Source organism: Anser cygnoides, chromosome Z (assembly GCF_040182565.1).
Source record: "Anser cygnoides isolate HZ-2024a breed goose chromosome Z, Taihu_goose_T2T_genome, whole genome shotgun sequence".
Classification (NCBI taxonomy): Eukaryota; Metazoa; Chordata; class Aves; order Anseriformes; family Anatidae; genus Anser; species Anser cygnoides.
This window is the reverse complement of record NC_089912.1, coordinates 18,463,559-18,476,082: the sequence shown is the minus strand read 5'-3', so window position 1 is coordinate 18,476,082 and position 12,524 is coordinate 18,463,559. Positions and strand designations below refer to the sequence as shown.

Below are 12,524 nucleotides of genomic sequence, written 5' to 3'. Positions count from 1 at the left end.
GCAGTTCAACAGGAAGCTTGTGTACAGATAAAATATTGACTGAAGACTTTTGTAAAATGTATGTAAAAAGTAGGAGTGATTAGCTCTGAAAGAATGCCTGACTTACTGGACGCACTTTTTTCAGCCTGATTTTATTTAACACTGTGATTTTTGTCATGTTCTTCATTCATAGCCAGGAGCACAGTTGTATAAAAAACTTTCCTCCCTGCCCAGAAATGAAGAAATGCTGCCATAATCCTGGTCTTGGGTAAGAGGTTTATTTTCTATATCTGAGGAGCTCCCTTTTGTTTTTCAGATGGATACACTAGAGTTCCTGGGAGATGAGTTCAGTGGAATGGCCAGGTGCCCCTACGATGCAAAGCATGCCAACGTTGCGTTGTTTGCAGGTAAAGAAGAATAACTGAAAAAAACTCTTTTGCTTTCCTGCCTGTAGCGCAGACTTGGCCACGGTACTGTGTCTCTTGAGTCCAGAATGCCAAAATCTAAAAAGTGGCAAAGGGAGTGAATAATGACTAAAAATAGGGGCCATTAGGAAATCACTTGCACAGGAAGCCTTGCCTTCTCTAGGATTAGTTTCACTACCACAAACAACTTTGCTCGGAGCCTCAGTTTCCTGGCTCAATATTTCAGTATTTCCTGGATTTGCGATAATATCATGCCAGACCAGTGTGAGGCACCATTTCTGGCAGTATCCTGCTTCTACAAAGGACAAGGACAAGGCTTGTATGAACTTTGAGGAGAAGGAGGCAGGATATGCTCTTTAACAACTCTAAACTTAAGTTGGCATTCATAATAAAAGAAAAAGAATGTGCTCTGATACCACCTTTCCTAGATCTAAAACAGGAAGGGAAGGTGATTTTATTTTAAAGCAGAAAACATCATGATGTTCCATTACCAGCTTACTAGCCAAAGGAGAGAAACCTGTTGGTTAATGATGATTTATGCTGCATGCAGCAGAATACAGTTAATTCTGATTTCTACTAGAGTAGGTAAAATAGGGAATGCTTATTAATGGGGTTAGTTTGAGCTGTTGATTGTGAAATGGTATCTCAGTATCTCTCTTCATGAATTCCAGATTAAACTGTTTCTTAATTGAAGTTCTTTTAGAGTGAACCCTACCAATCTTTTATTAGATTTGGCTGTAAAATGGGTGGCAAAGGTAATACAAAAGCCACCCATGATAACATCAATCCTCTTCAATAGGTGTGCTGAAAGCAGTGACTTGGTTCGTATGTGGAAATATTTTAGCAATTCCTCTGAGGGTGTAGGAGTTTGTATGTATTGCAGCTATTCTTAAGTAAAGACCACGTCTGTGGCCAAAGTACTGTATTAGCCACTACTGTGTTTGAGCTGGCATGATCTGCTTTACGAAGGAGAGATTTCATAGCAAGTTGCAAAAAATATTTTTGTTTCCTGTAGTGTATATCAATGGTTCCTTTTGTTTCAAAATAATAATGGTCGTGATGATGGTGTTACTATGTAATTTCTTAATTCTAGTTAAAAGATCATAAAGTAGAAATTCTCTGTAGCAGGTAATTCATAAACCACAAATACAGAAACACACCTTCAGAAAAAGATACATCCCAAGGTTAATTCCATAATTCCTATCCTTAGGGCAGTCTGAGTCACCTGTCTGACATGCCTTGTTCACCACACTGGCCAGAGAAAGCATTTAAGGGCAACTTAACCTAGACATTTACCTACATGCAACTGAAGTTAGGTAAAAAGAGTACCACTCTGTCACTGAAGAAGTCCTCACATTATTTGAAAATTAAAATAAATTTATAGAAATCATAATTCTATCTCTTTACTCTTTTACTTCAGAGTAAAAATTATACTGTTCAAATAAATTTAGGGGTCGGTGCTGGGTCCGGTCTTGTTTAACATCTTCATTGACGACCTCGATGAGGGAATAGTGTCTGCCTTCAGCAAGTATGTCGATGACACAAAGCTGGGAGGAGTGGCTGACATGCCAGAAGGCTGTGGTGCCATTCAGTGAGACCTGGACAGGCTGGAAAGATGGACAGGAAGAAACCAAATGAGGTTTAATAAGAGCAAGTGTAGAGTCCTGCACCTGGGAAGAAACAACCGGACATATCAGTACAAGCTGGGGGACAACTTGCTGGAAAGGAGCTCTGAGGAGAAGGACCTGGGGGTCCTGGTGGATGACAGGTTGACCATGAGCCAGCAGTGTGCCCTCGTGGCCAAGAGGGCCAGCGGGATCCTGGTGTGCATTAAAAGGAGCGTGGCCAGCAGGTCGAGGGAGGTGATCCTCCCCCTCTACTCTGCCCTGGTCAGGCCTCACCTGGAGTACTGTGTCCAGTTCTGGGCTCCCCGGTACAAAAAAGACAGGGATCTCCTGGAAAGAATCCAACAGAGGGCCACAAAGATGATATGGGGCCTGGAGCATCTTCCCTGTGAGGAAAGGCTGAGAGACCTGGGTCTGTTCAGCCTGGAGAAAAGAAGACTGAGAGGGGATCTCATCAATGTGTATAAATACCTGAGGTGTGGGAGACAGAGGGATTTGGCCAACCTCTTTTCAGTGGTTTGTGGGGACAGGACAAGGGGTAATAGCCACAAGATAGAACACAGGAAGTTCCGCACCAACATGCAAAAGAACTTCTTCACGGTGAGGGTGATGGAGCGCTGGAACAGGCTGCCCAGGGAGGTTGATGAGTTTCCTTCTCTGGAGATTTTCAAGACCTGTCTGGATGCCTACCTGGGCAACCTGCTGTAAGGAACCTGCTTTGGCAGGGGGGTTGGACCCGATGATCTTTCGAGGTCCCTTCCAACCCCTTCAATTCTGTGATTCTGTGATTCTGTGAAATCCTTACAGAATATATCTGCTAAAATCACTGTTTGATATGGCATACATATCGATCCCCATGATAACGTTTCAGAGTGCAGCAAAAAGCAGTTTCAGAGCAGTTCAGGGCACTAATCCAGCATATTTTAGTCTGCTGGGTGCATTTACAAGAATATGGCTCTTCTTGCAGCTTGTAGCTATTTTAGATGGTATGTGTGAATTGTAATTAGTCACATGGTCTTCAGGAACTTGGCAGGAAAGAAAATAAATGTGTGATTGTATTAACATGAGTTCAGACATCCATAGCTAAACAATTCAGCTTTTTATTCTATTTTAAATTGTTTTTAGTATCTGCTTTTATTTGCAATTATTTTTTTCTGGTTTTGCTAAGGAAAAAAAAAAGCCATTTCTAAGTAGCCAAATGATGATTGGAATTGCAGGGTTCAGAGCGAAGAGTACAGTCCTGCTAGTAAAAAAGCAGTTATGATTTTTAAACCCTGAGCTGAAATTAAACATTGTCTTTAGGTACAGTAAGGGGAACTTTTTATCGCAATGGGCTCTCTGCTTAGTCCTGCATATGCAGTCAGTGCCTTCAAGGCCCAAGACAATCTCTGTCAACCTAGAGGAAGGCTGTTCTGATTTTTTGTAGACACAACAGAGACAAGCTGCCGGGTTCACGCCATGATGCTTGTGATACTACCAGCCACCGTGGTTCCAAGGTCTGTCTCACAAGTGAAAACAGCCCTGAGTTATCGTGACCTGCGAACAGTTCTGACAACAAGTATCAATTTAAACTATTGTCGGAGCTTGTGCTTCTACATCCAGATACTTTTGGTTGTCCTTGGGGTGCCATTTTGTAGGCCGTTTCTTATCACTTGTCCTCCAGCCTTGTTTAAAGGAGAAGAATGCATAATTTATGTGTGAAATGTCTAAAACACGTTTTAGAAGAGAAACATAGGCAATCCTCCTCCATGTCTTTGCATCTCTGCTTCACCTGGGCTCTCTATACACTATTTAATTTTTGGCTAGTGACCTTTGGCCCAAAAGTACTCACAGAGGGAGAAACTTGAAGAAGTGTCAATTAGCTGGCAGTCCCCAGGACCTGTCTGTTTTGTCCTCCTGGTTAAAACCAACAGTTCTGTTGAGGCACCTCCATACTTGTAAGCAGAATTTATAAACATTGAGCTAGAGACATTTCCAGATAAATTGGATAGGGTAGATTAGTATGCCTTAGCTAAACCAGCGAAGAACTACTTCATAAGGTTTCTTCTCCCACAACATCCCTCTTTTTAAAAATTGATGTTCGGTTCTATTTACCTTGTTGGATTTTTTCACTTCAGTGTTCCTGAAGGAGTTTCTCATTTGATTCATAAGCAAAAGTAATTACATTTTTCCTATCACTTCCCACCTTGTTTCTTCTTTCCTTCCTCCCCAGACGGAAAGCTGTATTCTGCCACAGTGACCGACTTCCTTGCGATAGATGCAGTCATATACCGGAGCCTTGGAGACAGCCCAACTCTGCGGACAGTGAAACATGACTCAAAGTGGTTGAAAGGTAGATAAACAAAAAACAACAACAACAAAAAGAGAAAGCCACATCTCTGATGACAATCCTGGATTCCTGACAGACCTCTCTGTCATTTCATTTCAGCCATGGTTTCTGACAAAAAGAAGGAACTAAATTGCATCTCTTTACTTACGCTGATCTATTTATCTCTTTTCCTCTTCTATCAACTCCAAGTTACTGGTCTTGGCAGAAACTGTGAGCATAGTAGACCAGAATATATTCCAGAGAGCATTCCACGCTGAAATCATCAATTTACAGCTGTTGGATGTGAAGACTGGAATTTGCAGGGCTCAATGTACTTCATGTACTCAGGCTCTGTTTGAAGTAAACCCTTCCTTGGGAGCGTGTTAGGTACAAGCAAGGGCTTCATGAAGGACAGAGAAGTTGTCCTGAAGCATTAAGATTCATCAATGAAAAATAAAATTATGGGAATATTGCACAAAGGCTTCCTTTTCTAGTTCCTAGGTACCGTGCAGCTGCCATTGAATTAAGCAGTGCGTGTTCTAAATGCCCTCATTGTTAAGAGCACTGCTGTTTTGCTTCACGTAGGCGTTATGAATAGTTAACATTTGGAGTGATTTTAATAGTGAGCAAAACTTAAGTTTGAAGGCTTTTGCTGCATGCAGAAATGTTTTGCCAGGTGTTGACTTTAGCTGTCCCGCTTTGCTTGTTGCTGCAGACATGTATGGGCAGAAACAGTTACGGGGCTTGTTAATCCCTCCACACACAGCCTGCAGGCCATAAAGAGCGCTGTTTGGAGCCCTCAGGCATGCCATTACATATTGCCTCTCTACCTTTCCTTGTACACCGTGCAGGGCAGGCACAGCAGCGGCTAACACCTCGCTGTCTTGCAGGGACTTTCCCCAGGCTGGCCCCCAGCTGTGCTGCGTGTCTCAAGCAGTGGTTCCTCTGTGGTGGTGCCGCTGCCACTTCTGGCAACTGAGCGAGCTTGCCTCACGTGGGCATGTAATTGTTGATGTTTAGTGCAAAGGAATTTGGCTTTCCTTTGCACCCATAGTGTGTTTGCATGCTGTATGCCATGCACAGTGCACAGATAGGATGTCTTCTCTTTTTTCCAGAACCATACTTTGTCCAGGCAGTGGACTACGGCAATTATATTTACTTCTTCTTCCGGGAAATAGCAGTGGAGTACAACAGCATGGGAAAGGTAAGGGCAAAAACATTGCCTCAGATGACTTAGTGACATTCGGGAGGAGAAAAACATATGCTATTCTTCGACCAGTGCTTTTAGGAGTGACCTTGAAATGAGAACCATAAATCACGATGACAAGGTCATCATTTTGAGAAGATTCTTATTGCTCAAGCCAAAAGGTGGGTTGGAGTGAAACATTGCACTGTCTTGAAAGGATACAGGGTGGTTTCTGATGGTGGCAACATATGCCGGAATCTCTTTTCCTAATCATAAAAAGCACAAGGCAAATGTTTTTAGTTCAGCATACTAGGCAGATGTTAAAAATGGCTTCTAAAGCAAGGAGATATTTTTCTTTAGGAAAACTGAATTGGAGTAAAGAGGGGTAGGAATTTTGTGCTCTGCCATCCTTCAAAGAATAATTAAACACTTTCTGCATTTTTGTGAATTTCACAATAGCGTTCTGACTAAGCAGTCAGAAAAGCTGACCAAGGTCACAAAGGTGGAGGGCAGGAATAAAAGCCCACCAAGATTTGCATAGTCTTTAAGTGCTGAAAATACAAGAGTCAGAGCAGGCGGCGTGGGTTGCAGGGATTGTGAATATAAAATGTGCTTTTGTTTGGGGAAATAGAAAGCTAAGCAGTCTGTATGGAAATGAGTTTTATATGGTTTGAGAACAGATCTCCTGAAGGATTTATGACTGTATATTAAATGCCACAGCCTTATCTTTTATAGCACACTGTTCCAAAGCTGATTTTTTTCTGTTTCTTATTTGTCACAGATTATGGAAACATGGGATTAAATTAAGCACCTTGCTGTGTTGTTTCAAATGTTTTAAAAGCAAAATTCCTGTAGAGTCTTCAAGTTCAAACAAACATTTCATTTTCTAAATTATTTTTGCTCTACTCTTTCCAGGTAGTTTTCCCAAGGGTGGCTCAGGTTTGCAAAAATGACATGGGAGGATCTCAGAGAGTGCTGGAAAAACAGTGGACTTCCTTTCTCAAGGCTCGTTTGAACTGCTCAGTTCCTGGCGATTCGCACTTCTATTTCAATATACTGCAGGCAGTTACAGATGTTATCCATTTCAATGGCCGAGATGTTGTTTTAGCAACCTTCTCCACTCCATATAATAGGTAATAGGCACAATAACCTTTTGTTTCCTTTACGTTTCGCTTTTCATTGCAGTTTGTTTTTACTCCATAAAGGTCCAAGAAGTGATTGCTCATACAATGTAATTATTATACACCATGCACTTACTGATAGTTTGTGTTTCGTTTTAAGGCACCCTGCCATTGCTTACTGCATTTGATATTTGATAATTTAGAGCAGCTTTCAAACATTTACTATCTGGACACATTCCTTGGACATTTTCTTTACATTAGAATAATTCAGACCAGCCACCAAGAAGTTTTACGTAGTGTAACTTGCAGAAGGTTATTACAAAGAGAAAACACAGTTTTCCTTTCTTGCAGAGAGAGGACCAGGTCTGTCCTGTTCACATGCTCCTTTCCTCTATTTCGTGCATCTCTACCAACATTTTGTCCTGGGAGAGCCAAAGTCCTCATCCTTCCTGCTCTCTGCAAGGAAAGTCTCTAGATCAAAGAGAGGGGAGTAGTGGAGCCTACTAAAGCTTTACAGTCTGTCAGTTCCTACTTTGCCTATTTATTCTCATAGAGGGGTGTCTTGAACCCTTCATATTGAGTCAGCCAATCTTTCAGCTTTTTAACCCCTGGAGCTGCAAGCCGTGATGCTCTTAACAGAAGTTTCTGGGAGCAAGGGGGAAAGGAGGAACCGAGCTAAAAGAAAAATCTCTTCCTTTTCCTGGCCACATCAACATGACTTTGTGCTGCAGAATCTACACACAGGAGTCCTAACCTTGCTGAAATACAGCCATAACACAAGCAGGTACCAATAAGAGGACCCATTCTTCAAACATCTGTATTTCACTGCTCACATGGTTTCCAAAAAGCATCAATTAATCTGCTAAGAATTTATTGCCATTACGCATTATAATGTTTCTCCAGAAGTTATTAGAATAGTAACTGTATCTAATTATTGAATTCTCCTGGAAAAGTGAAGAAAAAAAAAAACTAACAGTCTAATTAAAAATATATTGCTGTTTCATGGCGTAATGCTTGAGTTGAAAGGGGAATTTTATAGCTGAAATTCATCTGGTTTTGCTGTACACTTGCCACCTCTCGTCAAAGCCTGACCTTAGTGAGGTCATGCACAGAGCTGACTTCAAATGAGAGTAAGCCCAGCCCTCTGTTTAATCACTGCTTTTGACATCAAAACAATAGGAAATGCAGTGGAAGAAAATAATGCCACCAATAGGGAATGCAGTTTTATATTATCTGCTCTTTTTTTTTTTGTAAACTGTTTAAATAAAAACAAATAAACAGAGAATCAGCATAAGCAAATAGGCTGTATCTTGAGATTATCTATACATTGAGATGTCCTATTCTGCTAGTATTTCCTGTGGTATGTCATGAATAATCCTTTACTTGAAACCCTGTGTTTTAGAATCTAAGTACTTGTTTTTAAATACAAATTTCTTTGATCTCTGGAACAAGAGCATCCCCCTGGAGTGAGCTGGCACAGATTCCTCAATCCAATCTGAGATCACCCTGGGTGGGAGCTGGTGGTGGGTTGTAGTCAGTGGGTAAGAGATTGCCTGTCTGTGACCCACAGTGCTCCATCCATATTGTTTTATGACACTGTGGACCTGATAATTGCCATCCCCAACGGAAAAAGTTTCTGCAGTCTTCTCACTGTAGTGATCCCTCTGACACTGTGGAGATTCGTGATGAGGACAGTTCTCAGCGCGTTTAGTTCTATAGAGTAAGCCTGAAGATTTTAGGGTTGTTTTTTCTTTAGTGCTTAATCCAGCAATGTGTAAAACCTTCTATCTGTAGTGGGACTTGCAATGCCTTAGGATGTGGTCCTGCATGCAGCCAAATACACCCCTGACCAACCTTTATGTTGAAATATATGTAGCTGCTTCACCTTAAAACTCTTGCTGTGCAGTATCGTGTTAATATAAAGCTTTGAAGTAAGTTTCCTTCCATATAAAAACCCGCCCTGTGGAGATGAAAGTAAGACTAATACTATCTCCCTGCTTGTTGTTTCCTTCAATAATAAGCATTTCAAAATCTTTAAATATTCAAGCAATTGTTTTTCTATCAATTTATGTACCCTTATGAGTTTTGTTTTATTCTCTGTAACAGTGTTATAGTTCCTACGTTTTCTCTTTGGTGTATAATAACCTACTGGCTAAAAGCAAGATTGAAAGCCTCAGCCAGCTGGGTTCATGCTATTTATCTGATAAAATCAAGTAGTGAAAGTCAGACATGAATACAGTAGTTCATGTGTAAAAAAATGAAAGGTGGATAAATGAATAATTCATGCTTCCAAGTGACTGACCATGGGAAAACCCTAGGCTTTTCAGAAAGCATGTAGGTAAGGTTATAATTATGTTTAGACAATGCTACCATGCAGTTGCATGCAAATAATCAAAGAGTTGAAATTTACAACTTTATCATCTAAAAATCTGATTGTATTTGCTTCTACAAGCTCTTTACACCTCATTGAATAATTGAGTTAAGCAAATTGCCGAGCATAGTTAACTTCTTTCCATTGGGAAAACCTGCCAGAGATGAGGCTGTAAGAGGATGGAGTAATAATGTGCAAATGCCAGGCCAGTGGCACAGTGCAGCATGCTTCCAGTTTGATCAGCTCCAGCTTCTGAACTGTCTGCAGTGTGTTTTTGAGGCATGACAGGGACTGTGAAAATTCATACTGAGAAAATGTTGTGACTTACAAGAACTTAAATTTCCAAATAATGGGCTCTAAATGAGACTGGCTATTACTCCTCATGCATTCCCAGTGGTACACAGAGTTTCCCAGATTCTTTCTCCTCTTCAAGATTATTGCAATTACTTCTTTCTATAGAGGCTTTGAAACAAATTGTGCTGGCAGGAGCTGTCTGCTGATCGGTACATTTCAGTCTTTTCCATGGGGTTGGCTTTTCCTGTCAATACTCAGAGGTTACAAAGTTCGGGATTGAGTAGCCTGTGACAGGAAGACTTCTATACAACATGTTTTTCACTCAAGATTTTATGCATAACTGCAGAGTGAGTAACAATTTCTTGGAAATGTCACTTTGCAGCATCCCTGGCTCTGCAGTCTGTGCCTATGACATGCTTGACATTGCCAATGTATTTACTGGGAGATTCAAAGAACAAAAGTCTCCAGATTCCACATGGACACCGGTTCCTGATGAACGAGTGCCCAAACCCAGGTATGTTTAATGTGTAGTGATATTGTTCTGCTGCGTGCAGAGTTTTTGACAATTTGAATAGTCTTTTAAAGTACAGATCCAGATGAAGATATATATTGTAGTAATGAAAAAGGAGTTAAGTTGCATTTGGAGCTAAGATATGAAAATGGGATTTTTTTCACTTAAACCATATTTGTGTAAAATAAATCAGGCCAGCATCATATCCGTTTGGTCAGAATAACTGCCATTTTAATAGAGCTATGAGTTACCTGTTGCAAATTGGTTCAGTAATGGATGTTTCTTGTAGCAAAGTCTGTACTAGTTCTGAGATTTGCTCTTCTGGGGTTAACATACAATTCACTTGCAATAGAGGATGGGGAGGCAGGGCAGGCAGCGTTCCATCAGAATAGAGGTTTGTTTTACGTCATTTCTCCTGAGTTGCTTTTCCTGCTTCCACTTCCCTTCTATTTGCATGTAGTTCCCTTATTACACTTTCTTTCTATTTCCTACAAGCACACCTTTTGTGCAAAATGGTGTTGACAGTCAGTTGTTAATCCATTTACACGTGTTATTTTGCTCTAAGAATATGATGTAAATGTAGATAGAGCAAATTAATTTATGCACAAGCTCTACCACTTTAATATATGTTTTATATTATCTGTGTTATCTTTCATATCTTAAAATAAATAAATAAATAAATAGTCTAAAGCTCTGTGGTGGCTACTGGGATTCTACACAAGTCCAGATTTAGCCCACCATGTTTTAGAGACTTACCAAGTATACTGTCCCAATGCTGTGTTTACTCTGAGGTTGTCAGTCAAGAGAAGAACCTGGTAATGCCTGGAAGATCTCAAAAATTCTGTGTCTGTTTTCAGTCTGAGCCCTAGAAAGGCATCTACCTGCACTGGCCCTGGATTTTCTTCTCCTTTTTGCAGTGTTTCAGCAACTCACTGATGTGATGGGCTGCCTTTGTGAAGAAAGACTGCATGAGGGCTCCAAGATCATTTATTTGAAAACAATATTCATATAAAGAATATTTGCAGGGACAATGGAAAAGCATAAAGAAAAATCTTACTTCTTTTCAGTGGGAGGGGAGAAGAGAAAGTTGCCTTGTAAGTTTGTGAGATGATCCAATACCATGCTAACGGTCACAACGAAGATAGGATACTGTTACTTCTTCTGAGTCAGTAGGAGATAATGAGAGCTGAACCAGTAAACAGTGTTTCATATAATATTTGGCCATCAATCTGCTTAATGGAAATAATCATTACTAGCAACTCATGTTGAAATTCATAAGAGGCAAAAGATGCCTTTGAAATAAGGTCATTTTTGTTTGGATATCTCAAACGTGCAGAATATGGTGCAGAAATATTAGTGCTCCTATTGATCCTAACATTTGTCAGAGGCTTACTGGAACCTTTCAGGGGCCTTGCTTCCCTTTTTTGCTCAGATGAACAGGAGGGTTTACTCAGTTTTATGTTTATTCAATTAAGCCAGTTTTGAGATTATAACAGGATTAATCCAATCTGGTGACTAGGATTTAGGAAAAAATAGGCCTTCAGATTAGACGTACGGAAACTCTAGGTACTGAAGTGCCAGAAAGCATAGGCTGCTCCCTAGAGAATTTCACCCAATAAATCAGTGCCCTTGTCAAGGATTTAGGAGATCGGTGATGCCCTTGATTTCTCCTTCTCTCCCTTTATTGGTATTTCTGTATGTAGTCACAAAACCACCAGAATATTTTGGATCTGGAGAGGCAGATCACACAATCTCTGCACATAATGTTTATTACACATCTGTGCAGGACTATATTCATTTACCCAGTTAGTCCCTTCCGGACCTGTGTTAGCTTCCTACATAACATTTGGTTACCTAAATTTTGAATATTTATCTAAATCAGAGTGGCAGGTATGACAGAACCAGCATTATACTTTGTTCAAGCTGGAATTACTTCACTGATGTCAGTGGCTCTACCCACTTTAGGTCAAATGAAGACTGGACACTGCAGAATGATTATGAGTGGATTATCTTCTCATCTCACAGTGGCTCGAAGGCTGAAGGATCATAATGGTCCAGGAAATGGGATCAAATGAATTTTTTGTTGGAGAATGTAATCCACAAAATATTAATAACAGGCAGAGAATGATGCTGCTTCCAATGTAGAGATTACCTGTTGAGGCAAGAAGGGTAAATTACGTTAGAGGAGGACGAGAGATTTTAGGAATACAGTGAGTAGATTTGCATTTAAATTGTCCAAGAATGATTATTTAACTTCTCAGTGAAAGTCCTCTATGTGCTACAACACTTAAATTCTCCCTGAAAGAAGGGTAAAACCAATGCTTACATGGATGCTTGCTGGGTTGTCTTCTTCAGTAGTCCTCTTTCTACCAGAAAGTACTGAAATCAGCACTCTTTTACCCATAAGAACAATTTCCTTCCATATGATATCGATTTCTTTTATTCCAAGAAAGCAGTCAGCTAGTCAAGTTACAGATCAGAAAGTGTCTCTGCCAGTGAACAGCATTAAGTCAAACGCACAGATAAAGTAATTAGGTTCCATGTGAGTGGATGAACTACAAACTGTGCACATCAAACTCCTGCTAAAGAAATGGATTTGTTCTTTTACGTGGCAGCATGGAAGTTCTTTTGGTCTGGAGTAGAGGACAGAAGGCTTGGGGCTTTCCCGAGGGGCTAAACAAGTCCAAGAGACTTCTCAATCCTT

The 12,524-nt window shown here is 40.5% G+C and overlaps 1 protein-coding gene across 8 annotated transcripts in view; it reads left to right on the top strand.

Moving 5' to 3' along the window:
• The window catches only part of SEMA6A (semaphorin 6A), a 129,230-nt gene that overhangs the window by 64,946 nt on the left and 51,760 nt on the right, over positions 1 to 12,524 (top strand). For all 8 annotated transcript variants that reach the window (XM_066988699.1, XM_066988700.1, XM_048052110.2 and 5 more), the window contains exons 7-11: positions 296 to 386; positions 4,242 to 4,361; positions 5,453 to 5,541; positions 6,439 to 6,656; positions 9,692 to 9,823. In XM_066988699.1, the coding sequence (XP_066844800.1) occupies positions 296 to 386; positions 4,242 to 4,361; positions 5,453 to 5,541; positions 6,439 to 6,656; positions 9,692 to 9,823 (650 nt within the window). The remainder of the gene's footprint in view (positions 1 to 295; positions 387 to 4,241; positions 4,362 to 5,452; positions 5,542 to 6,438; positions 6,657 to 9,691; positions 9,824 to 12,524) is intronic.